Genomic DNA, 27,887 nt, shown 5'->3' with positions numbered 1-27,887 from the left:
ACACCAATGAAAAAGGAGTGATTTAACAGCAAATGGCAACTTCAACATTTCAGAAGTAAGTTAGACACTTGACATGTTTGAGCAGCTGGAGATGTTATAAGTGTGTTATTTTGTTTATCTGGAGTTGCAGTGATATGATGGAATTCACAATTACACCAGACTGTGCACTGTGGATACTGAGAGGTTTTGGGCCGGCAGAATTCATCATGTTTTAGGTAAAGTTCATATACAAGTAATATCCCAGACTGTGGTCCATGTAGATATAAGAAAATCTCCAGATCATACTAAAGGAACATATATCTTCCAATACTGCCTAACAAAGCCCTCTACTCTGCACAAGCCCACCACATGCACAGCCCAAAAATGGCATGCAAGACCAGATGATTTGCTGCAATCACACCCTGCCCCAAGAATAACCTTGAAGAAGAAATTATTATTGGTCCCAATACAAAAAAAGTCTGATCTAATAAAGCACTTGATAGGAAGCACCCTTGAAATTTGCCATAGTCACCAAAACGGATATGCGTGATTACATTGTGGCGTGAAATCACACATTCGGAAATTTCGAATTCAACAAGCAGGACACAGTGTAATTGCGCATTGTATTACCTGCATCGCCTTAACCACTCGCCTCCCCCTTACCTTTTGGCAGCACACTTCACTGTGTGCGGCCAACTCCCCTTTCTCCCTGAGACACCAGTTCCCTTCACTTGTGTGGATGGGAACCGGTGCTGCAGGCTTATTTTTTTTGTATAACATTATTTTATAGACAGCGGAGGACATCCCACAACCTCTGATCCCGCCACGAACAAAGGTGCAGAGGCACCCCTGCAACCCTGCTACCCTTTTTTGCTATAATGGGAATGCATGGTAGAATTGTTCAACATGTCTGGTGGTACATCATTTTAGTACCGCAGAAATGCAAACAATTCTATCATACGACCATTTTCTTTCAAAATGTTGTACGGCTACGGGCAAAACGTGATTACATTAGTCACTGAGAGTTCTGCAAGTTAATACACACAAAAACGACCATGTTATAGCTCTCTAGCAGAACACCTTTCAATTTCTGTAAATTCAAGTATTTGTCCCTTTGCACATTAGCGGACAGCATACATGAAGTGTTCAGTAGATGGGTGGGATATGCTGAATGACATGTCATAGGAAGCACCATATTTGCAGTTTATACAATTCAACTAAGCATGCATGATATGAGAAATAATGATATCAAGTAAATTTAGTACATGTCCTTTTCTATTTTGGAAATTATACACTTGTTCATAGTTCACGATAATTTCATGCATGGAAAACAATATTATCTCCAGGTACATGGTACTGTTAAGGGGATATGTTGTATGTCTCTCTCCCACCATATGCTGACCACTGCCGGGGTGCAGGCCAACAAATACAAGTTTGAGAAAAAACAATGAAGTATACGGGTAGAATATGCTTTTGCTTTTAAACCATATGCATTGCTTGCTAAGAGCTTATAGGATTGTAAAGATCAACAGGTTAATGAAAATGAAAATGATAATTCTCTTATTAACAAGAACAAGTATTTAAAACAGTCAAACTAGGATGGATTGCCTAGATATCTGACAGCGCTTGCTGAATAATGATCTGCAGAGAATGTACTGTATGAACAGAATACCATAACTGACGAAAGTATGCTGAAAGATATGCACACAGAGCACAATATGCCATAACTGATGAAAGTATGCTGAAAGATATGCACAGAGAGCACAATATGCCATAACTGATGAAAGTATGCTGAAAGATATGCACAGAGAGTACAATATGCCATAACTGACGAAAGTATGCTGAAAGATATGCACAGAGAGCACAATATGCCATAACTGATGAAAGTATGCTGAAAGATATGCACAGAGAGCACAATATGCCATAACTGATGAAAGTATGCTGAAAGATATGCACAGAGAGCACAATATGCCATAACTGATGAAAGTATGCTGAAAGATATGCACAGAGTACAATATGCCATAACTGATGAAAGTATGCTGAAAGATATGCACAGAGAGCACAATATGCCATAACTGATGAAAGTATGCTGAAAGATATGCACAGAGAGCACAATATGACATAACTGATGAAAGTATGCTGAAAGATATGCACAGAGAGCACAATATGCCATTACTGATGAAAGTATGCTGAATAATGATATGCACAGAATATGAAATATGTACAGTATGACATAACTATTGTCGGTAAGGTAGCTCAGTGGGTTGAGCGGTGGCTGCTCTGATCTGTGTGATTTAAAGGTTACAGGATGGAATCTCAGCAAGGGCAACTCCGGCTTGCATCCATCCAAGCCCTAACTAATGTAAGTATGATGAATAATAATATCCACAGAATGCCATAACTGCTCAAATGACCATGAATAGGGATATGCAGAGAATATACAGTATGCACACTATGCACTAAATCCTGAAAGTAGGTTTTATAGTAATATGGACAGAATAGACAGTCTGCCATAACTGCTGAAGGTCTGAGGAATAATCAAATGTACAGAATGTACAGCGTGCACAGTATGCCATAACTGATGAAGAAAGTATGAGGACTAATGATATGCAGAGAATGAAAAGTAGACACTGTATAGAATAACTGCTGGAAGTATGATGAATAATGGTATGCACAGCAATCACAGAATGCACAGTATGCCATGACGAATTCCAATATGATAAATAATGATCTGCAGAGAATGTAATGTTGGCACAGTTTGCCATAACTGATGAAACCTCAGCCACAAGTTAGTATTCAGCTTGAAATAACTTTCATTTCCATGTTCGCTCCAGAGACTCTTGTGAGGGCACAGTTGAAGAGAAGAGTGAGGAGTTTTTGCTGCTTATGATTGTGTTATCTCTGGTCTCTGAATGTGCATTTACGCGTCTGTTGATACAATTAATTAAAAAGCACAGGAACGATCGGAGACTGTAGACTTTTCAAACAGAAATTCCAACCACCAATACACTCACAGACTATATTCCTTTGTATTAGGTTTATTTCAGTCTTTAATTAACAATATCCAACATACCAAAAACTGAGACACGCGCCTTGAAAGGTGGGTATTAACGGCAGACTAAATAGGCGAACTCTCTGTCTGCCTCCAGGTCCGAAAGGAGTTGCAATATAATGTCCTGTTTGGAAGAAAAAAAATCAGTCATGCATTTTAGAAACAGTGACAAATGTTCACAGATTCATTAAACATATGAAATACTGTGTATGAACATGCATTTCTGGAACCAATGACATAACTTTTACTGGACACATATCTGACTGTCACACATTACTTAAATGGGTTATCACAGATGAAGAGACAAATCATTCTTAAAATACGTAAATCTAATCTTTACACAGTCATCACAAGGTAATTTAAACTCTAATAACTACTCAAAATGCATGGAATTATTTTGCATGATTCAGAAGGTGTCATTTTCGCACATTGTATGCAACATTGGATGGTGTCAAATGAATGCTACACGATCTAAAAGTAATCAATGCTGGAATGGAAATCTGTTCTCTGATTCTACAAATGAGCTCGAGCTGCCCGAGTCTTGTAAAGGATTCTCCCATGTCCATTATTTGTTCATATTTCAGACGCATGAGGCTGCTATGAAATGTCTTTGCTGTATTACTCAGGTCAATGTATCCAGGAAACGGGGGTGGACGTACGCAACGTGCATGTTGCTGGTAGAATTGCCTGTGCAGCTTACTGTTTAGTGTTTCCTATTAGAATTAAAGAGTTTCCTGGCAGCTCTTTCTCGCCATTTAAACTGTGTAGGTAACTCATAATTAAGTATTGCATTTGATTATTGAATGCCGTACAGTCGTCGTTTTTTACTCGGGAAAACAGCAACTAAGGACTTTTTAGGTCTGACTGAAGAGTTTGCTTTCTGGGAAAACTAATTCGTGTACGCGGATTCTAGGGGGGAAGCAGACCAGGCTTTCAATCAGCAGCCTCAGAAGGATAACTTGCTGGATTCTAGGCTACTGAGCGTGGACTGTGTGCATCAACAAAAAATAGCCCCTCTGATGTGGTCTGATATGTGCACCTTCCGTGCATTTACTGCTTCGACTACTTACTTACTACTTACTTCAACTACTTAGTAATCTTCATAATCACAGCCCCACTCTCCCTTCTCACAGTATTTACTAATCAAGGTGATCTGCCTGATGACAGAACCCTTACCTTAGAATGTTTTCTACTTTTTCTTTATAGCCCCTTCCCATTACAATGGGGTAAAAAACACCTGACCTTTACCAGCCTCTTGCCCATACCAAAGGAACTGGGACAACCATACCACCGCGGCAGGAAAAGCATGTGTCAGGACTGTCAAGAGAAAGAATTGGACTAGGAGTCAAGAAGATTAACGTAAGTAACATGAGCATTACTTACACGGTCCTTTTCCTCATTGCAGTACTGACTCATAAGGTTGGGGTGCGTAGCCAGCAGCCATGTCAGGAGGACACACTCACTTGGAGCACCTGCTGATCCGACAAAGAGAAGCTCTGTTTAACATTCCTAACAAGCCAAAAACAGCTGAAAATAAGTGTGCAATGGCAGGAAACATGTGTGAAGCTATGGACCGGGAGAGAAGCTTTGAAACATCACCCAAAGTGAACTTTGCCGTGCAACAGAAGTGCGGCGGTGAAGGAAATAGAAAAGAAGATGGCGGCAGAGGACTGAGGTGTGAGGAGAAAGAAAAGGGCCAGAGACCGCTGCTGGGTGTGAGGAGCTGTGGCACCAGCTAATGAGGAGCGGTGACTGACCAGAACTCCTTACTGATCCGAGAAGCAGGCTGCCGGACAATAGGATCTCTGTGTGTGGCTATGGTGCAAAAGTAGGCGGATGGAAATACAAAGCACAGAGATAAGAACAAACAAACCTGCGGGCTGAAATACAGAGTAGCCAGACCATGGCAGCAACATCGCAGAGTGCACAGAGAGGAGAGGTAACAGACAAGGAGGCGCACCAGAAGCAGCCCGACAGACGTGAACGGGTGGTTTGGCAAGTGAGACATAGACAATAAGTATACCACTGCCAGTGGATGAAGTCAAGATGTGGAGTGAGGGGAAAAAGTGACCCCTCCACCCCGGAAGTGATTGTGGTGACCGCTGAATAAGAGAGGGCTGTGCAGATTCCAGAAGGGAGGCCAGGACATAATGGAGAAAACGGTAAGAAGTGGAGGGAGGGGGAAGCCAGCGGATCAGTCGCTTAAACAACTTTATTGGAACCGACCACCCCCCCATCCTTAGGGCAACAACGGGGCATGACTCCCAAAACAGAGGCAGATCACTAAACCTGACAACGCCACCTGGAGGCAGAGGAAGACTACCCCCCTGGTAAACATTGGAACAGGAAGACAAGTTTGCAGGCTCGGAGTAGGGAGCAAAAAATATAACAAAAATAGTGGGCAGACCGGTGGCCACAAAAAACTAGGAGCAAAGAGAATCCTAGTGAGGAGGTCACTCAGAGCCCCTCAAGATTACACTTTGCATGGAAATTGCGCGTGGCATCGCAGCGGAGTGCACACAATGGCACAAGCTCCAGAAGGGACAACACCCTCCCCCACCAAACTGAACTTTCAGACTGAGAGAGCGGAAGATAAGCCCGCAGTCATTTGTTTAGACACCAGAGGGGGCAGACCACCACGATAACAGCGGAGAAGCAAGACACACGAAAAGGATCCCAGAGAAAATACTCCCACATGATGCCGTCATGAAAGTGCAAGCTGGGAGCGGGCTACACCTGAAATCGCAGACCTTGGGTAGGGGACAACAATCACTGCGATTCCACACAGGGGGGCGGGGCTGTAACCCTATGAACGGCCCGGCAGAAAGAGAAGATTAAAAGCAACAGAGTAAGCAGACGGGCCAAACTAACATGCCAGACAGGCCCCGGGCTTCCCCCTATCCTGGCTTAAAACACCTTCAAGCAAAAAGACGAGACAAAGAGGCGGAACACTAGAGAACGCCATCACTGGCTAGTGGTGAGACCACACAAAATAACTGAGAGACTTGGTAGCTCTCAACAATAGGAACTGCAGAACAGGAAGGGGGACCACAAACAGTTTTGGTCCCAGAACTCAAAGATATAAAAACCAATGTATGCCACGAGGAGGCCTGGGGAGGACCCTACAGAGATGTGGCACTAACTGATAAAACACTACACACGTGCGGATGGCAAGGGGTTGCGGCCACTCAGCAAGCGAACACTCTGATCCTGGGTCACCATAATAGAGTGCTGACAGCTGCAGGAGTAAGGCAACCTCTTAGGAACAGGAGCGCGCAGGAGGCACTGCAAGACAAGCAAACCACAATGGCGACCAAGAGTAATAAGACTAAGCATAAGCAATCCACATTGGAAACCTTTAGAAATGCCCACTCAGTCACCATGAAGGAAGCAGTGGTAACAAAGAAAAGGAACAGGGAATTCCCCTAGGATGTGGCAGATGTGGGGAACCAACAAATCCTTGAGGCCATCGCGGAGCTACAGGCAATGCTAGAAGGCAAGATAGGTGCTGTGGGTATCGACGTAGGACTGCTATGACAAGATGTCCGTGCCATAGCAGAGCATACCGGGAAGCTGGAAGAGAACGACCAAGGATATTGACATCCTCCTACAGAAAGTCAAGCTAGTAGAAGACAGAGCAGAGGAGATGTAAGGTTGGGCGCCCATAAATAACATTAGAATCGTGCGGCTGCCGGAAGGAGTGGAAGGGTCGGACCCTACAACTTATATTGAAAACATGTTGCTTCAAGAAATAGGGGTGGGAGAACTTACGCAAGGGTTTACGATTGAAAGAGCACATTGTTCCTTTATTAGACGACCACCGCCAGGTGCTCTGCGAAGACCTGTGATAGCTAAGGTACTAAACTACAGGGACCAAGAGAAGATCTTGGCCTTCTCCATGTTTGGAGGGACTATACAAAGGGCATCAGCAAAGATCCCAATATACCTTGATTACACCTTTAAAGTTCAGAGGAGGAGAGCCCAATACATCGCGATGAAGGCCAGGCTCAAGAAGGCTGGCCTAAAATACATTCTACTGCATCCAGTGAAACTAAAGGTGATATATACTCGCAAACTCCTCTTCTTTGAGACTACAACAGAAGCGCAGGAGTGGATGAACAGTGCTCAAATACCAGAAGCTGCAGAACAGAGCCAACATACATAGGCAAGAAGGAGAGGTCCTGGAGTGGACTGCTACAGCAGTACAGTCAATGAACAAATGTATATAACTGGGCGAAGCCAGACTCAGTCTATACAGTAATAGGAGTTGCAAGCAAAACAGAAGCGATAGGATTTGTTGCTAAGTTGCAGGAACAAAATGGAGAGTTGTGAAACCTGGTAGAGGAAACACTGAGACCAGACCCACTACCACCCGGGAAGTAGTTTAAGGGCTACTGTACAAGGCCCACCCCTAGGGCACCAGGAGACTTGTCTAGTGACCAGGTCAAATGGAGCAGAAACTGGAAAGTCCTGGCATACCTAGCATAGATGGACTAGTTAGGATTGCAGTTTGTTTGGTTTGGCGGCGGGGCAGGGGCAAGGGATGGCAGAGAAGAGCCTAGCATGAATGATCACATGCTGCATCAAACTATTATTGAGGCTGGCGACAGGCTGGTGGCCTCGCTGATACCCTAGACAAGGCACGATAATGGCCGGTACTGTTAGAATCATGACATGGAATGTCAGAGGGCTTAATCATTATGTGAAACAGAGAAGAGTGAGCATGTATATCAAACAGAATAAAGTACGGCTAGCACTGTTACAGGAAACACACTTAGATACACAAAAACAGAAGAACCTGACAGGTGCATGGGGAGGAGTGATGGTGGGCTCCACATACTCAACGTATGCAAAAGGGGTCCTCATTTGGGTGGACCCCACTATACCATTCAAAGTTTTGATGGCAGGGATAAACAACGAGGGTAGGGTGACAATCTTACAGTGTAATGGAAAACCGGGAGCTCTGTATTGTGAATACCTATACCCCAAACCATGATGCAACAGTGTTTTTCAAATCATTGTATGCAAGTTTGGGATTCTACAGGGATGGAACATTGATCTGGGGGTTTTCGATTGTACACTAGACCCAACCGTGGACAGATCGGATGCGAAATACAAGCGGCCATCTCCCCCGGCCAAAGTGTTAAACTCACTTTTCAAGCACTTGCAACTATGAGATCTATGGAGGGTAAAAAACAGGTAAGAAAGGAAATACTCTCATCATTCAGCCCACATAAAGTATACACAAGAATAGATTATTTGTTCACTGGTGAGGAACATGAAACTGAATTGTCATAGTTAGACTACCTGGCCAGGGTCCTGTCAGACTACTCCCCACTCATAGTGAGGTGGTGAGTGTTTGCTCTGAGACCACCCATCCCCACGTGGAAGTTGAGGAGTGAATCACTGTTAGATAAAGCATTCACAGAGCATATCCGGAAAAGCACAGTAAAAAATATTGCAGTAAATGAGGGGAGTGTGCAGAAGGTGTGCACAGTTCCGGAGGCATACAAAGTGGTTATCAGAGGAGTGATGATAGCGGAATCGGGAGGTGTACAGAAAGCCATTGTCAAAGACCTCGAGAAAATAGAAGGGAAGTTGAGGGTGTTGGAAAGGTTGGCTAAAGTAAACAAAGAACACATAGATGAAGTAATTGAACTGAAACAGGCATGTCTAACACAATGGGAAGTTTAATGATACAAAATATCTGGAAAGGAGCCATGCGCAAGGAGATAAGCCTGGTACAGTGTTAGCCTGGCTGTACAAATGGAACAACACTATATCCCCATATGCTCCATTCTGAACAGAGACCTAGAGGAGGTGAACACACAAATAGGCATAAACAAGGTGTTCTAAGAATATTACAAACCACACTATGCGGACTGGCTAGAAAGTTAGGATTTGGAAGGCATACAAGATGTCCTGGAACTCATGTTCCTGTCCCGGTTAGATGCACTCCAGACAGAGTCACTGGAGGCACCTCTTAGGGAGATTTTGCACACAAGTGCTACATTCCCTCTACCTGAGAGCCCTCCAGCTCTTTTGCTATATTTTTGGGGTTTGAACTTTTCATTTTCAATGTGTTTTACTTTTATGCTCATGGACTATGGAGTCTCTCCCACCCCATAGGCATCATCTTTTTCCTGTGTGTCACACAGCTCCTTCAGGGCAGTGACACAGGTTTGTCTTTTCAGACTTTCCACTTTAAACTCCATTTTCTGGGACTAACTACTGTCTCCCAGAACATGTAAAGTTGCCATTGACTTTACTAGTCTTTTTAAATTTACAGACCCAGTACAACCTATCTTCCAATAGAGTATTGGAGGGGTTAATAGTTATCCCATTTTTGTCTGATTCTCATGCAACATTAGTATATTCCCCTTTCTCTAAGATTTGGCGGGTGGCAGTGGTATCTACCATTTTTATTCTACCACAGACTATTAAAATAGCCTTCGGTACCGTTATGGGCTATGGTAGTAGCCTCAAACTCAAACCTGGTAATCCACTTTTATTTTAACTTGTTTCCGGTCGAATTGTTTCACCATATTATTTTGTAAAGGTCTTTCTAGTGTTTTACGAGGTTTGGTTCCTTTGTTCGCCGTCCTTTGGCAGCCTTCTGCACAGAAGCCTGCCTTAGGCACCTGAGTGTCTGGGTGGGCAGGATGTGAGGAAGGGGTTTGAGGCCCCTGCACAGGGTCTCCTTGGAGACCCAAGTCGCACTCTTGTTTGATTGGCTAGGTGGCTGCCCTGCCAGGACAGCCACCCTGCTGTGTGATTGACAGCCAGGCTGTGTGAATCAGGGATTTGGTGCATACAAAGTCAGTCTCTGGGACTGGAAGGCAAAGTCGCCACTGGAACGAGAGAACCAATTAGAAGCTGAAGGAAGACGACTGCTACAACTACTGGACACCCGGTGAAGCCCTGCTTCAGGTCCGAATCGCCTGAAACTTTGATGACAGAGGAGATATGCAAGGAATCTTCTCCCCTTGAGCTTGGTGGGAACAACCAGCTCGCCAAGCACCAGACACTGGTCGAATTTGCTGTGCATCGCTGGAGTAGATCGGATAGCCAGTGGGAAGAGAACCAGTTTGGGTTTTAAGGAGCACACCTTTTATTTGTTGTTTTGCTCGGCTGCTGGCTTCATCCCCGGGCAGTGCAGGACCCTCCAGCCGTCCTCCTTCTTGTCACCACGACTGAAGCTTCAGGAACCGTGAGACTGCAGGAACTGCCAGGAACAACTGCCTAAGCTACAGAATTCTTCTTCTTTTAAGGTACTGTGCAAATTCATGTGTTCTTTCCGTCCGACCGTAGTGAAAGGGCAGGAAACCTTTCGCCTCTCCGAAGTCTTGTCCTTCTCTTCTCCTTTAAATAACTTTTCCTCTGACCAACTTCGTTTTGAACTCTTGGCAAAGACTCAACCGCAAACTACTTTGAACTGTGTGATCCTCTGCAAAGACTCTGAGCCATTGACATTGGCTCCGACCTATTGACTCAAATCCTAGTTGTAGTAGACTTTTCTAGATATCCCTGCCTATAACTTGTCTTTTCTCCATTTTAAATTGCTGAAGTGCCATTTTGCTCAAACTTCATTTTGAGCTTAACTTGTGCAGAATTGACTGGGTTTTGTTGAAGTATATTAAGACTGTGATTTCTGCTGCTTTATGATAGTGAACAGTTTTATAACTGATGGTGGAAATAAATGTATATTCTTTTACTCAGAAACCTTGAATCAGTGTTTATTTGAATCATAGTGAAAGTGCAGGAAACCTTTCGCCTCTCCGAAGTCTTGTCCTTCTCTTCTCCTTTAAATAACTTTTCCTCTGACTAACTTCTTTTTGAACTCTTGGCAAAGACTTAACCGCAAACTACTTTGAACTGTGTGATCCTCTGCAAAGACTCTGAGCCATTAACATTGGCCCAGACCTATTGACTCAAATCCTAGTTGTAGTACACTTTTCTAGATATCCCTGCCTATAACTTGTCTTTTCTCCATTTTAAATTGCTGGAGTACCATTTTGCTCAAACTTCATTTTGAGCTTAACTTGTGCAGAATTGACTGGGTTTTGTTTAGTATATTAAGACTGTGTTTTCTGCTGCTTTATGATAGTGAACAGTTTTATAACTGATGGTGGAAATAAATGTATATTCTTTTACTCAGAAACCTTGATTCAGTGTTTATTTGAATGATAATAATTGTTGTCCTTTGTGTAAAATCTTGTACTGCTCACTTTACTCTTGAGATAAGTCTGGCTGCTCAGCCATCGCTACCACTTTACTGTGTAGTACAGGCTTGCACCAAAGGTGAAATTGTACTTACACTTGTCTTAATTGTATGTAGTGGTCCCAAAGGGTACTGCATATGAATCTGCCTAACAGCACCCATAACTCCAGAGGCGGTGATGGCCACCATTAAGACACTGCCAACGGGGAAAGCAGCAGGAACGGATGGGATCCTTAGCGAATTCTACAGAACCTGTGTTGCAACACTGGTGCCGTTGATAGCCAAGGTGTACAACGAAGCATATATGGAAAATATACTACCAGGAAGCATGAGGGAAGCCCTGATAGTTCTGCTTCTCAATCTAGATAAAATAAGCACAGATTGTGGATCCTATAGACCAAAGTCACTGCTAAATCAAGACAGCAAGATCCTTACAGCTATCTTAACAAATGGACTTTGCAAGTTAATACATGTGCTGATCCACCCAGATAAGACTGGGTATGTACCAGGGAGGAATATCTCGGAGAACCTCAGGATACTGCACCAAATGATCTATAGCACAATGTGCAGTGGCCTCCTGAGATGCGACTAAGGCATTTGACTCAGTATGCTGGGATTGGCTATACGTCACAATGATAAAGATGGGGATAGGTCCACAATACATGACATGGCTTTGGATGATATATACCAAGACAATGGCCAGAGTCCAGATGGGGAGCATGTACTCAGATGCATGGCAACTGTAAAGAGGCACAAGGCAGGGATGCCCACTGTCCGCAATGCTATACATTATAGCGGCTGTGCCTATGGCGGCTTATTTGTGGCAGGATTATGGCGAGGTGGGTATAGACACAGGCAAGGTGAAGCATGGAGGCTTAAAATGAGGAGTAAGGTTAGGCAGAAGTCTTCTGGGAAGAGTGGACATACTTCCATGCCTGTTGATGCTAAAATCTCTGCCTACATGTTTTCAGAGCTTTTCAGTGCAAGCCTGGTGAGATGAGGATTTGTTTTGCAGTTGCGACAAAGGTGAAGTATGTTTAGACGTTTTACATTCTTTCTTTGTGTAGTAATCATTCATTCATTTATTATGTTGATTCTTGTATGGTTTTTCTTTAAATACAAGGCCATAAAGAGGGATTTGCTTCAGTTTGACTGCGTGTTTGTGCACATAATTGTCCTTCAGTGTGTAATGTTTCTTCATATCATGAGCTGGGGATATGAAATATTTTCTGTGCACGAATCGGAACAGCAACCTACAGGAACATTTATTGCCAATAATTGATGAGAGTAGTGTCACGTCTATCCAAAAAGACAATTTGGAGAATGGGTACGCTTTGCTAGTAGCAAATAAGAGGCAATTTTTCCACCAAACATTACTGGTGCTGTTTCACAAGTCAATTGGTCCCAAAGAGATACCACCACCTCTTAGTGGAAGCCACTAAGTCCCTTCCTACCACAAGAGAGCTTTTAGTGGTATTTTCCCTTCATTCCTTGCGTGACAGGCAGGGACGAAATCCTGGTTCCCCAGCAACTACAGGTGAAGCCCCATGCTGCACCAGGACTTGGATAACATCCGGGTAATGCACCTGGGTAGCATCTCTATTGTTCTATGGGAGGATTTACTGGCAATGTGCCGCTCAGCCCTTACACCTTTAATCTGTATTCAAGCTGCCACTGCAGAAACACAGGAGCAGCACCCAGACATGTACATACACCAAGATACTGGGAAGACCATAAGAACATCCAAGAGGACTTGCTTGTTGCAACCCAAGCACAGTGGACAGCCAAACCCCTTCACAAAAATTGTCAAAATACATGAGAGATGAGGCATACCACATTAAGAGCAATCATATTTCATTTCCCCCTTCTCACAGCAACCTCAAGTCTCCCTAGAGGTGGAAAAAGAAGGTCAGGCGCACACTCTGGTTCCAAGTCATTTAATCCTGATGTAAGTAATAAGAGGGTTGAATCCCAACACAGTTCAAAAAATAATAACAAGGCTGAATCCCAGATGCAAATAGTCCCAACAATGTTCAAAAATTACCAGGGTTAAATCCCAACTGCTACAGTTCCAAAGCACAATAGTTAGTTCTACTCCTCCAAGTACTTTCAAGTCTCAAACTCTCATCAGGGAGGCTGTGTTAGCTGTGTTCCTTTTCATGTGTTGCTAATTACTTTTTTCAATTTCAGTCTCAAAGGATTCTGGTTATTGTAGTGTTTCATTCAGGAGACCAGGAACCAACTCCCCTCCAAACACAAATCTTACCCACAATTGGGGGAGGGGGGAAAACACAGCCTCCCTGATGAGAGTTTGAGTCTTGAAAGTACTTGGAACCAGAGTGCGCGCCTGACCTTCTTTTTCTACTTAATGTTACAGGAGACCCGGGCTCCAGAGGCAGCAACACCGGGGCTATTATGCCCCCACTTTGGAGAGCCATATTCATGGTTTTCCCCCCTCCCCCAATTGTGGGTAAGATTTGTGTTTGGAGGGGAGTTGGTTCCTGGTCTCCTGAATGAAACACTTGTGCCATCACTACAATAACCAGAATCCTTTGAGACTGAAATTGAAAAAAGTAATTAGCCTGTCTCATTGCACCAAGGGATTGAGGTTGTGTTTGATGTAGCTGCACTGCAAATCATAAGTTCTGTTTTGGTGGAGTTATGCTTCAGCATGTTTATTGTCATCCAAGAGTCCAACTGTTTGTTGCACATTTTTAGGTCCGGTGGCTCTGGTGAGAGGTTGTATTGAGTTTGTAGATTATCTGTTTGCTATCTTCCTAATTCTCAAAGATGAGACATCATGAGGTCCAGTAGGAGCATTATAAAAATGTTGAACTGGAAAGACGAAATAGTGAATCCTTGGGGTAGTCCACTCTTTAGCAGGTGTGACTGAGATCTGTAGGGTGCCATGATGATGATTTTGTTTCTCCCTGTGAGAACGGAGGTTATTTAGCAAAGCACAGCTCCTTTTATTCCAATGCCTTCAAATGTTCTTAGAAGAAATGGGAGACTGATTATCTCAAACTCTGCCAAGGGGTCAGTAGGATGGGAGAGCTCTCAGAGTTGAGATCTGTATTGTTCTCCAGCAATTCCCATATTGGGCTGGGGAATCATTCTGTAGCCCTCATCAGCCAAGAATGATGTTGTGCATCAAGAAGTAGGTTGTTTATTTTTTCATAATCTAGGAGCTGATTATTCATACATGTATTCTGACCTTTTCCAAGGAATGTTTGAAGTGGGGCTGTAGCTTAACAAATTGTTGGGTTCAGCTGTGGGATTTTTGAGCAGTTACTTCACAAAAACTGACTTCAAAGCTAATGGGATGCACACAGTAGTGATCCTGGCATTGAGGAAGGATACAACAGGTGGCACCAATTGGTCTTTCATGATAGTTGTGTATGCGTTCATAGGCATGTGTCTTCTGGGGATCCGAGTGGGTTGCATAAAATGACAGTAGAAAATACCTCTCATTTGGAGAAGAGGTCGAAGATTGTAAGAGAATAGGCTCTTAGTGCAGTGGATTTTGGTTCTTTGGTGAGGTGGAGTGATGGTGCTTGAAGTGTTCTTGGATTTGAATTACCTTTATTCCGAAATGTGCAGTCATTTGATCACAGATCGATTGAGTCAATGTTGGGGTTGTTGCAGTATGCTAGGTCTTAGAATTCTTGGATGATCTTAGACATTTCCTTTTGTCTGTGTGTGCCACTTCATCATGTACAGAGCAATATTCTTTCTTGGCTTTGAAACGTTTGACCCTGTAGAAAAATAATCTCTAGTAGTAGACACGCCTGTAGTTTGGTTAACTTTCAGATATTTTCCAATGTTCAAAGTTCTGTTTCTTCTTTAATTTCAGAGAGAACAATTTAACAAATGCTGTTCTTCTTCTGTGAGCTTTTAAATGATTACTATGGTATATGAAATTCCAGGAGAAGTTAATTGGGTTGTGAAGGTTGGGCAGCTGCTCTTCTGGTATTGTAATTTGTGGAACCAGTTTAATGGTGGGTTTGTGTACTTCAGGTCTCTCCATTTTAATGTTTCATCTGTTTCATGCTGTTTAATCTTGGAGTCAACCAATTCATAAGCTTATTCTTAAGTGAGCTTTTAATTGGCTTCTTTGATATGATATGATATTATATGATATTTTATCTATAGCGCGCCCATACACTAGTGTTTCAATGCGCTAAGAGGCAAAGGAGGTGAACAAGGGAGGACAAAACAGCAATCTTACTAGGCCCAGTGACATTGAGATTGTGTAAGTGCAGGGGAGAGGGAAGGGAGAACGTGCAGGGGGAGGGGAGGAGTGGAAAGTGCTGAACATGGGATCAAAACAACAACAGTAGTGCAGCCGGCAAGTGGCAAGTGCACGAGTTAAGCACTGACAACGGGTGTCTAATAAGTGCAGTTAAGGGCACTGCAGGGTTGCAGATACAGACCCAAGTGCAAGGGTTGCCAGGAAGCAGTGCAGGTATGCAGTACAGTGGGCAGTGACCTGTGCCCAAATTCAGAGGTTAGCCAGGTGCCAAGTGCAGTGACAGACAGAGATCAGCAGGGGAGAGGAAGAGAACCCTGAACCCGAAGATGGTTCTCCTCAAGTTTAGGAGAACCTTGTAAAGTTGTGCCTGTTTGCTTCGTGTCTCTCCATTTGACTGACTGGTCGTTATGTCTTTTCAGGGTCTAATTTGGGGGATGTGTATTTGGGATGGTCCTACGAGTGGGGGCCTTTGTGAGATTTGTAAACAGGATGGATAGGTAATCTGTTCAGGGAATGTGTAATGGGGAGAAGAGAGTAATTATGTCATGTTTAAAGAAAAAGGCCATCCAATGTGTGACCAGCTATTTGGGTGGCACCCGTAACCATTTTTATGAGATGTAAAGCTGCAACGTTTTCTGTGAGTGACTTTGTGGAAGAATTGTCATCTTGTTCGTGCCAGATGTTGAAATCTCAGATCAATGTGAGGTATAGTTGATCCATGAATAGGTATGCAAAGGCTTCTCCACGTTTGTTGGTGAAGGTTGGGCTGTAGGTCAGTCGTCTTTAAGTAAAAAGGAAGCTTAGTGATGTGGTCTTTGAGATTGAGTAGATAAGGCCAAGTGATTCACAGTATGTGATTTTGTCGACCATAGGCACCACCCACCAGAGGAGCAGGAGCTCCGGACCATGTCCCTGCAGGAGCAGAGGACCAACGAGGGCATCAGCTGTCCCCAAGCCCAAGCGCAGCATTTCTGGTAAGCGCTCGATCGACGCCGAAAATCGCCTGCAAAATGCGCATTTCGCCCGCGCTCCAGCATTAATTTATATTAATGACAACCTCGATCGTGGAGGCTTTGCCCACACTGCCCCACACCAGAAGGGTACTATTAACCCAATTGCCGACATTGCAGCCCACGAGGCTCTCCCCCACTCCAAGATGGCCGCCCCCTAAAAGCAGCATCCACAGCCGACTAATCCAGGCCTCCAGCAGCCAGCTGATTGGCTGCCGGGCCTACCTCTTGGCCCATTGGCCGCCGGAAGGCGAAGCCGGCCCCCTCATTCCAAGGCCCATGAGAGGCAAGGCCAGCACCTGTTTTGTGCCTGTTCGGTGCCGTGGCTGCCGTCTGCCAGACCCCATGGCTCTCTCCACAAAGGTACATTTACTCCTATTGACAGCCTATCCTTTGACTGCTCTTGCCGATCTATAATCGTATTTGGCCTACATATGATTGCCCTGACTAGCCCAGAGCCACCCTGCACCCAGACTTGCATTTAGCCTGCCTATAACTGCATTTAGCCTGTCCCTGATTGCATTTAGCCTGCCTATAACTGCATTTAGCCTGTCCCTGATTGCATTTAGCCTGTCCCTGATTGCATTTAGCCTGCCTATAACTGCATTTAGCCTGTCCCTGATTGCATTTAGCCTGTCCCTGATTGCATTTAGCCTGCCTATAACTGCATTTAGCCTGTCCCTGATTGCATTTAGCCTGCCTATAACTGCATTTAGCCTGTCCCTGATTGCATTTAGCTTGCCTATAACTGCATTTAGCCTGTCCCTGATTGCATTTAGCTTGCCTATAACTGCATTTAGCCTGTCCCTGATTGCATTTAGCCTGTCCCTGATTGCATTTAGCCTGTCCCTGATTGCATTTAGCCTGTCCCTGATTGCATTTAGCCTGTCCCTGATTGCATTTAGCTTGCCTATAATCGCATTTAGCCTGCCTATAATCGCATTTAGCCTGTCCCTGATTGCATTTAGCCTGTCCCTGATTGCATTTAGCTTGCCTATAACTGCATTTAGCCTGCCTATAATCGCATTTAGCCTGTCCCTGATTGCATTTAGCTTGCCTATAACTGCATTTAGCCTGTCCCCGATTGCACTTAGCCTACATAGGATTGCGCTGTCCAACCTAGAGGTACCTGACTCCCGCAAACCAACTGTTCGTGCCTAAAACTAAGTTAGAATGATACTAACTCTTATTTACCTGTCAGCCTTTTGGACCACAATGCCAAAAATAAACCAGCAACCGAGGCCTACACCACAGGGCATACCGCCCGTGGACGAAGGACTCTTAACTCCCCCACTAGAGCCCAGCCATCAACCTTCACATTCACTTATTACCCACCAACTGCTAACATACCTCCCCTGTGACACTGCAAGTAGAAACGCAAAACTACGCTCTAGATTACCTAAAATTTACGAACCACTAGCTAGACTCAACACCTCTTGCAACAGAAGTAACACCAACTTCCGAAACACTCCTCCTATAAAAACTGACCCCCATCGCAATAACCGCCCAAATAAGCAGACCAATGCTAACAATAGCCTACCTAAAAAGAAAAGCAATGCCACCCAGGCCATAGCAAAGTCGAACCTCCAACTGAAGTGCGCCCTTATTAATGCCAGGTCACTAATAGCACACGCGACCGAAATTGCTGATCTCATTCAAATAGGAGACTATGACATCCTCGCCATAACAGAAACTTGGCTGCACCAAGCTGCAGGACCTGCCATAATGCTTGCCCTACCACATAATTACACCATACTTAGAGAAGATAGAGTCAACTCTCGAGGAGGTGGCCTAGCCATTATTGCTAAAAATAATCTCACCCTAAAAATTGAATCAAGTTCAACGACTAACTCCTGCGAATCATTAACTGCTAAACTCCTCGCATCTCCCTCTCATTCTATTAATATCCACCTTATCTACAGACCACCTGGCCCTATTGGCACGTTCGAGGAGGACATCTCCACGATCCTCTCAAACAACCTAAAAACTTCATCCCAAGTTATCCTTCTGGGAGACCTAAACCTAGGCTACAACGACCCTAAAGACCTGCAAGCAACTAATGTCACTAATATCATCTCAGAACTAGGCTTCTCCCAAAAAATCCTACAACCCACACATGAAAAAGGCCGTATACTTGACTGGGTTGCTGACTATAACTGCAATACTACGATTGTCGACATCAAACCACAAATTTGGACAGATCATGCACTGATAACCTTCCTCCTAAATGTTAACTTGACCATACCTACTGAAATTGTTCTGGCTCCCCCCCTGCCAACCAGAAACAAAAAACTTATAACTACAGAAAAACTGCTACCACTCATCCTCCCTAGGCTAAACTCTCTACCTGACTCATCGGACACCTCATCACTAGTAAATGAATTCAACTCTTCTATGGCTACAGCTCTAGATACTATTGCCCCACTGAAACTCAGAAAGAGTAAGCCCAAAGCCCACCTAAACACCTGGTTTACTCCTCACCTCAAATCTCTAAGACTTGAAAAACGTAAATGTGAATCTGCTTGGCGACTAGTCCCAACAGAGACAAATAAAATTACACTCATCAATGCCTCCAAGATTTATAAAAATGAAATAAAGAAAGCAAAAAGAGAGAACTTCAACAACAGAATACTGCAGGCCAAATCTGGTACGAAGGAACTATTCCTTATACTAAAGGAACTAGAAAACCCTATTCCTGTCCAGGATAACTGTGATAAAAATAAAATATGGTGCTCGAACATCCAAAAAGCACTAACTGACAAAATTGCCACACTCCAAACAAAAATTGAGATAAAGAAACAGAATATTCCACCCTCAACTAACTTAAGAGGCAAACCACCAACTAGCACTAAACTAAACCATATATTTAACTTCTCGAAAGTAACCATACTTGAAACCGAAAAGATAATACTTTCACTCAAGCCATCCAATTGCCGAGGTGACCTATGCCCAGCCCAACTAATAAAAGACATGGCCAGAGACCTCTCACCATTCATTTCTAAGCTTATTAATGCCTCCTTTACTTCAGGCACTATTCCAGATAACCTCAAGCAATCTTGGGTCCTCCCCCTTCTAAAAAAACAAACATTGGACCCATCCATCCCGACTAACTACAGGCCTATCACAACGGTACCGTTCCTGTTAAAAATCCTAGACAGGGTAGCCTACCTGCAGATCCAAAAACACCTGGAGCTGCACCACCTTCTAGGCACAAGACAATCAGGTTTTAGACCTCAGCATGGAACTGAAACCGCACTTATCGATCTTAAAACTCAGGTCGATGAGCTGAGAGACTCCGGAAAGATGGCCTTACTCCTCTTGCTGGACCTCTCCGCAGCCTTCGACCTAGTGGATCATGATGTGCTATGCACCCACCTAGAAACAGCTGCCCACTTCTCCACGCATGCCATCGCATGGATCAAATCTTTCCTATCCGGTAGAACTATGAGAGTCTTCTCTACTTCTGCTGCTGCAGACCCATTATCCATCACATGTGGAGTCCCACAAGGTTCTTGTGTCTCCCCCACTATGTACAATATCTTCACGAAGCCCTTGTTCGATGATCTAGATAATCTGGGTGTCACCTACACTAACTATGCGGATGACACTCAGATTCTCATACCACTCTCAGGGGATTATGAACAAGATTTGGCCTTGGTGAACAAGATCTATCTCATCATTCAGGCATGGATGGCCACCCACGGGCTATGCCTGAATGATGACAAAACTGAACTCATCATACTGGGGAACACACAAAACATCAAAAGACTAAAAGAAGAATACTCATCCTTCGTCATAGACGGCAACACTATCAAGGTGGCAAAAGTGGTAAAAACACTAGGGTTCTACCTTGATTCCCACCTCTCCCTAACCAAACAGGTGAGCGCAATGGCATCCAGCACCGCATATACCTGCAAGCTGATCAGAGCCGCAAAACCATACCTATCCACTGCCAACTGCCTAACCCTTGCCCGAGCATTAGTGCTGTCGAAATTGGACTATTGTAACGCTCTATATATAGGAGCCAACAAACACACGGTGCAAAAGATTCAAACACTACAAAACAATGCCCTTAGGGCTGCCTTAGGAATTCCAAAAAGGGAGCATATCTCAGAAGCTAGAAGACAATCTAACTGGCTCTCCACAGCGGACAAAATCAAACTTAAGACAGCTTCTCTAACCTTCAAAAGCATCAACCATCTAGCACCTAAATACCTAGCCGCTAGATTCAACAGAAAAATCTCCACTAGACCCACCAGAGAAGCATACTCTAACCAGTTAATGATACCCCCATTCAAACTAAGTACGGCCGGAGGAAACAGCTTCCCGGTCAAAGCTGCCCAGCTTTGGAACTCCCTCCCACCCGGCCTGAGATCCCCCCAATCCTACGCTCTCTTCAGATCCAACTGTATCAATTGGATCAAAGAAAATGACCGATAGTACGTTTGTAGAACAATGGTAATGGACTATGTACATAATTATATATCCTCTTTCTCCCTACTGCATATTTCCTGTTTATATTATGTTACATGTATACACCTTGGCCCGCATTATGTAATTTCTACTATGTATAATCACTATTTGTAATCATATGTAACCTGTAAAGTTTAAAGTATCCTTGAACAACGCGCCCGATTACCCTCGGGTCTGGCGCGCGCTATAAATAATAAACTCAAACTCAAATAATAAACTCAAACTTCAAACAAATCTCTAGACTAAGCTTTCCCTACTGCCATACTATTGGAACTATTTGCACATTTGTTATTCCAGACATGTCTGAATAACTGATGATTGATCATCTGGAGACATGTCTCATTTAGAGAACAGGTCTATCTGGAGGTCGACAGCATCAGATAACTTATTGCCAATTGGGAGAGCCTTAATATAAGAGAAACTGGTGCCAACATTTTTCTTGGGTCTTGGTGATGTCTGAAGAGCAGGTGAGTGTTTGTTGTTTTCAGTGGCTTCCCTGGTCTTGGGTACAACTTCACTTTTTGAAAAGGGTGAGTAGGTTCTCATTTGGGTCAGGAGGCTTCTCTTCCTCATGTTCTGGAGGGTTAATTACTGGTGTCACAGGTTGGCTTGTCAAGAAATGTGAGATATACGAAGAGCCATCTGGTTGTAGCCTTGTGTCCGATTGGGTGATTTGTGGGGTGCTTGTAATTATGCTTATTGGGCTAAGGTTGTGAGGGGTTGCTCCATGAGTTGTTTTTTATCTGGAGTATGGTGGTCTGGCAAAACTAGAGTGGCTTGGTGTATGTTTCAGTAGATATCTGGGTGCAAAGTTTGTTAATGGTCTTTAAAGGTATGCATGAGTTGGATCTGGGTTTTCTGGGTGACTGATCTCAGAGTTGCAGATGTGGTTTCCAATGCTTTATCTACCCTTTCTTCTGCTACGATTCCCTTGTCTTTGCAACTGCTTGTCATGTTTGGCAATTCTTGTGGTGGAGAGGTGGGATTTGGTGAAGGTAAAATCAATTAAATAGGACCTGGGGGAGGTTAGAGGGCAGGTACGTACGTTTGTGTATGATTTAGAAGAGTGAGATGTGGCTGGATTCTTAAAATATTGTCTTTGAAAATCGGGTATTGAGAACATCTAGGCTCCTCTATAGTTATGGCTTGAGTTTGTCAGGCAGTAAGATAAAACCGTCTAGCTGTTGCCAGGGCTCGGGCATCACACGAAATTAAACTGCTTTTCCAGTGAATCTCTCGCCTGGAGCCAATGGATCAGCATGGGAATATAGTCAGATGGCAGGAAGCGAGTGAAATAATAACAATGCAATCAGGATATCTGGTATTAAATAGTGGTATTTCAGTGGTGCAGGGCCTATCAGAACAGTGACACAAGCTGGCTTTGTGATGGGTTTATGGTTGTATAGAGGCTATTCTGCAGTGTGATACATTAAACATGATTAAGGAGAACATAGGTTTGCCCCATATGTGAGATCAGACAGTTCAATGTCTGGGAAAGGTAAAAGAGAACATGTGTGCATATCATGCAATGGTCTTGTTTGAAACACCTAAAAGGCAACTCGTAGCACATAAAACAAATGTGTGCAAGAGACTCAAGTACAGAATACGCAATGAAATGTTACGTGCTTCGTCTATGCTAATTAAAGCAACTACCCAGTATGATCGCATTATTAAAGCAGACAGTGTAGGAGAATGGAAACCGAGCCAAATCAGGGGTATTAAGGTCGTTTGCTTGGTCCATTTAATATGCAGAGTTGAGTAAAAGCTACAGCACCGTTTAGGAATATGATGAGCTCAACCTGGGATATTTGGGTGTGCATTATAAGCAATGTAATGTCCTCAGTCATTGCTATTGAAACGCGTACACATTATAAATGCAGCAAACACAGTATAAGATGTACAGCATGGTTTGTGTGGGACGCTATAACGCAGAGCACAGCGTAAGCAAGGGGCTCTGTTTGGTCTATGCTATTTAAACAGAACATCAGGGCTAATGTCTCAACCCAGACTATGCAATGCAGTAAGCTCGGTCTGCGATATACAACTGCAGGAGATGCAGTGTTTTGAACGTTAAGTGCTCAGGCTCTGCCTCTGCTAGTTGGAAAGGCAGACATAGCATACATGGGGCAAATACACAGTAAGAGGACTAAGAGATTAATATGGGATATTTAAATCAGGGCATAGTATATGCAGGTTGCGGTGTTTGTTTGATCTATACTTTTTAGACATATACTCACTACCATATGGAGCACACACTGTATAAGAAATGTAATTAGCTCCTCTGAACTCAATCTGGGATATTTAAATGCAGGACATGGATTAAAAGAAATGTGGTCCTTAATGTTTACTGAAAACTGCAAAGCCACTCGGACCGAAAAGTTACACACAAAACAGGAACGCTTTTGCCGTTTACATCTGAAATAGGAGCACATGAGGGTATGACGACGAGCAATGTCTTCATCGAGCATATGTATCAAGGGCTGCAGCGGAATACAACGAAGAATGCATGGGCTGCATTTAAAGGAGCACTCGGCGGGATTGACCAGTTTGGCTTGCTTCAATTTCAATGTGAAGGCTTCAACTTAACCAAAGTAAAAGAGTGCAAATACTGTTAGTATGAACATGTGTTTTTATCATGGGTGGTGGGTGCCATTTCCGAAAAAGATGTTGGGCCTCATTACGTGGCTGGCGGAATGGGTTTAATGGCACTGGTAATGGTTGCACTAATAAAAAACCTTTGAAATTCACTGAAAAACTCTGTTAAAGGGACGTTATGGTTAAAATGGACTAATAAAAACCGAGTGAATTTCAAAGAAAAAAACGTTGTTAAAGGGACGTTGAAGGCAGGTGCTCATCATTGTTATTGTATTCCATTGTCTTGTTTTGTTCCCTTGTTCGCTCCCCTTTTGCCCTGTGGGCGCTTTGAAACACAGTTCCTTGATGTATAGGTGCCTTACAAATTCAAAATAGATAAATATTCAAGTCCTTTTTGGATTTCTCCTTTAATACAGAAGGTCATATAGAAGCTTTTATTATAATAACATTTCATACAGTACAAGTGTCGGCAAACCAGTATAACATTAACTCTAAGCAGTGGTGAAACTAGAGTAGAGCTGGGGAGCACTGACCTCCCCTTCAAATTGGTGAGTCCACCTCTGTGCCCTCCCCCCCCATGGACAAGTGAAGACCTGCCCTGGGAGTGTTGCCAAGTACGCTTAAAGAGGGCTTGTTGACTTGGCAACAAAGCCCATTACATCTTGCAGCTGAACAGAGTTCCTTAACTGGGCTGCACAAAGCCCTGCCCTTTATCGTGGACTTAATGGCCTGCAATTACTCATTTGTTTTTTGTCTTATCTGATGGGTTCTGTATTCCATCTGAGAGATTCCTAAGAGCTGTCTTACCTATGGGGTGTATGCTTACAAGTTACAAAAGAAAGCTTACTTCTTCAAAGTAAGTACTTTAACATAGAAAACTCGGATTGCTTCATAGGGATAGTTACATGTTCACACATTTGTATTGTATGGTATTTTATTTTTATGATAATATTCATTTTATTTTCATAAGGCCAATTTTTAAGAACATTTTCTGAATGTGCATATTGATTTCATGCATCGCCACAATGTATTGATATTGAATGTTTTGATCACTGCAGTTATTTACAGGGTAGGTTGATGCCTACCACTGTCGAAGGGCTGACTCAATTGTGGGAGTTAAGAACCTCCTTACAGATTTGGTCTCTCCAATTCTATTGACAGTGGCAGTGGATGCCGCATCCCTGGGCAAGTAATTAGGGCTATCTGTACGGCTCAAAACATTCTCCAGCAATATTACTGTGCACACTACCCAATCTAGCAGAGCAGTTACACGTAATGCTCACAAGAAAATCAGCCTTTCAAAACAGTGTCCGCATATGGCCCGAGGCTCCTCCCTTAGTACTGTTGCAGATGTGCAATTAACCTAACAAAACACATGGACTATCACCTGATGAAATGCTGACAGAACACCTTATGGATCTGGATACATCACTGTGTAAGCAATTTGTTTGTGCATTCAGATGGAGGATGAAACTTTTCTAAACTATTGCACTTCATTTGTGAGGGCAATTCAATCCCTCCATTATAGGATAAGAAGGAACTAGAAGAGCAACCTGTCTGACCATGCCATTCTCTACAACTAGGAGATTTTTACTTGAGGATCATCTATAGGAAATTAGCTCTGTAGGTCCTGTGGTGAGGTCCATATCAGGTCCTGCTTAGCACCCAGACAACTGTGTTAAGGCAAGTGACTTGGGCTACTGCCAAACTCGTAATGAGGCCCAGTATTTGATATTGCCTTCCACAAAAATAAGAAAGAGAGAAAGGGGTTGAACAACTTTCATTGATATCATGGGCTCCATAATGCTTGGAATAGATGCCTCATTTAAATGTAAGAAATGTATAAGATTATCTCTGGAGAGTGTGGCCAATGATACCACCATATTGCGTTCATTGATCACTCATGAGCAAGTGTATGTAAGTACAATGGAACTGCAAAATCAAATGGCAAAGTCAAATGCCCCTTTTCACTGTATTGAACTCTAATGGTGGTGTTTGTGCACTTGCCGGATCAGAATGCTTTTCATTCATCCCAAATTATGGAACACACTTCACTGATGTTATGACGTACATTAAAAGGACTAGGACTATAATAAACCAAGACAATCCCAAAGATTGATGCTCTCTAGAGTCTAGGTTAACACGTTCAATTAGCTAATTAGGAGTGTCTTTATTGTATTCAGTATTTGGGCTTTTACAGATCTTTTGGGTTTGTAATGATTAGTCCTGCTGGGCAAATGGCTATTAAATCGTTTGGTAAAGAAAATAGAAAATGCATTGAATGTTCAAGAAATGCTATTTCTGATGAAAACCTTAGAAGATATATTTGGCACAGAGTTAGGCATATTTGAGCTGTTTACCCAGAATGATTGTAGGGGTGAGATGAACAGTACTGATTTCAAAGTGGGATGTATTGTCATGGCAAGTAAGTCGAAATATGGGGTCATGAGGATGTTAGGATACAATGATTTAAGAAATGTAAACCAATGAGAATAGAAAATGGTGAACTACTGTACTACTTCCATACTAGACCATATATAGTCCCTTAACCGACTTGATATAGCAGGAGGAAAACATCTTGAAACTATACATGCTTGCAAGATGGGCCTTGGGATGAATCAGCAATGATTCTACCAGAAAGTTTGGACCCTTCTCATGTGGCCAGGGAAAGGCAGACGCTTTCTAATCCCTGGGAGGTGTGGGGGTGTTCTGTGGGAGGATCACATGAGGGGGAAACAGGTCAAGAGGAATGGGAACCCCCGTTTTTAACTTTCACCAAAAACCCCACCCTTCTAGTGGCTTATTGTAAAACTTAAGAAGTAAGAAAAGCCACATTTGGCATTATGGACGTCAAAATTCCCTAGGTACTGGGATGAAGAAGAGGACTAAAATGGTACAATGCTGCAGGAGTGGTAAGATCATTAATTCAGATGACCCACACCTGACAGAGCCTGAGAGGCTTAAAAGGCCCCCTCAGGTGCAGGCCATAAGCAGGGGAAGAAGAGAAAGGAGCAGAAACAGTATGATTTATGATGCCAGCCAGGACAGAAACTGGACGAGGGAGAAGACGCTGGTACCACTGTTCGGCAGGAATCAACCCCAGTCTTGAGAGGCTCTGTGCCTCCAGAAGCCTGAAGTGCAGAGGTTGCTCAGCGGGAAGTGTGCAAGAGGGAAGCTTGCCCTCTAGGGACCTGTTCTGCAGAGGCTGCGCTGCATGAAGTGAAAGCAGGGGAAGCTCTCCTTCCCATGAGGCTGTCTCCAGTCCCTGGCATGCATCAGAGGGCCTCGGGGGCAGAATGAGCTCTGGTTGCAGTTGACACGGGTAACAGAGGACCAATAGAAGCTGGTTGTGGGGTTGTGAGGAGTTACAGAAGCAGAAGTCCTGCGGGCAGCAAGAAGATCGGATGCGTATGCCTTTCCCGGTGAGTTCACAAGCTGGCAGGGACCTGAGAGGTCTTTGCATTTACTTATCTTTTGAAGGCAGGTGTTCAGCCAGTAAGCAGCACTCGCATATGAGGGAATGCGTCCTAAAAGTGTTTTCTTTGAATATCAAACTATTGAAAAGTAGCAAAAAACTTATATGACAAATCCAAATGACTGTATCCTTAAACATGTGAGTTTGTGGAATTCCCAGCAATCCCGTGTGGCGATATTGTTAAGAAGACATACCTACAAGCATTTTCCAAGGCAAGAGAGACTACAGTCAAAGTAATTCCAATCCAGCAGATATTGCCAAAGGAAAAGAGGGCTCATGAAAGGTTTATAAATTATTAAACTTGTTGCCCATACTATATACACCATATTGCAAAAGCTGATATAACCTTACATTGCCAAAGCCAAGGGAGAAGCAGAATACAACCCTGACCTTTTCAGTATTAGGATACTTGTGCATGGTGAAAGAAGATTGCTAAAAAGGCTGCCATTCTGGAAAATGCTATTCCGAAGGAGAGGGACATTATTTGCAGAGAGTATTAAATAGCACCAATGCGAATCTTGTTTGCCCTAAATAGATGTTAAAAGTTTGAAGCAGCAAAATGTTGAACATTGTGAAGCTGTGGTGAACCTCTTGTCGGTTGATCATAACCACAAAATCACTTGTTGTTGTGAAATGCTGTCCGGGTAGTGGAGTATACCAGGATGGCAAACCTTTGAAGGAGTAGGCCTGGCATGGGAGTAAACCAGGTGTGAGCTGCGGTAGTAGGCCTGGCATGGAAGTAAATCAGATATAAGTTGACAAAGTGCTACAAAGTGGTCCTGACAAAGTCAATGTATGTTGTTTGGGATGCTGAAGAAATAATTGTGTAA

At 43.5% G+C, this 27,887-nt stretch overlaps 1 protein-coding gene across 1 annotated transcript in view; it reads right to left on the bottom strand.

The window, feature by feature from the left end:
- Nucleotides 1-27,887, bottom strand: part of TMPRSS15 (transmembrane serine protease 15) — a 1,663,368-nt gene that overhangs the window by 1,212,035 nt on the left and 423,446 nt on the right. Inside the window, 1 exon segment of the mRNA XM_069636234.1 lies at nucleotides 3,053-3,155. Coding sequence (XP_069492335.1) covers nucleotides 3,053-3,155 — 103 coding nt within the window.

The sequence above is a fragment of the Ambystoma mexicanum genome, chromosome 7p (assembly GCF_040938575.1).
Source record: "Ambystoma mexicanum isolate Mex_15411 chromosome 7p, UKY_AmexF1_1, whole genome shotgun sequence".
In the NCBI taxonomy this organism is placed as follows: Eukaryota; Metazoa; Chordata; class Amphibia; order Caudata; family Ambystomatidae; genus Ambystoma; species Ambystoma mexicanum.
Note: the sequence above shows the minus strand (reverse complement) of the source record. Positions and strands in the feature narration are given on the sequence as shown.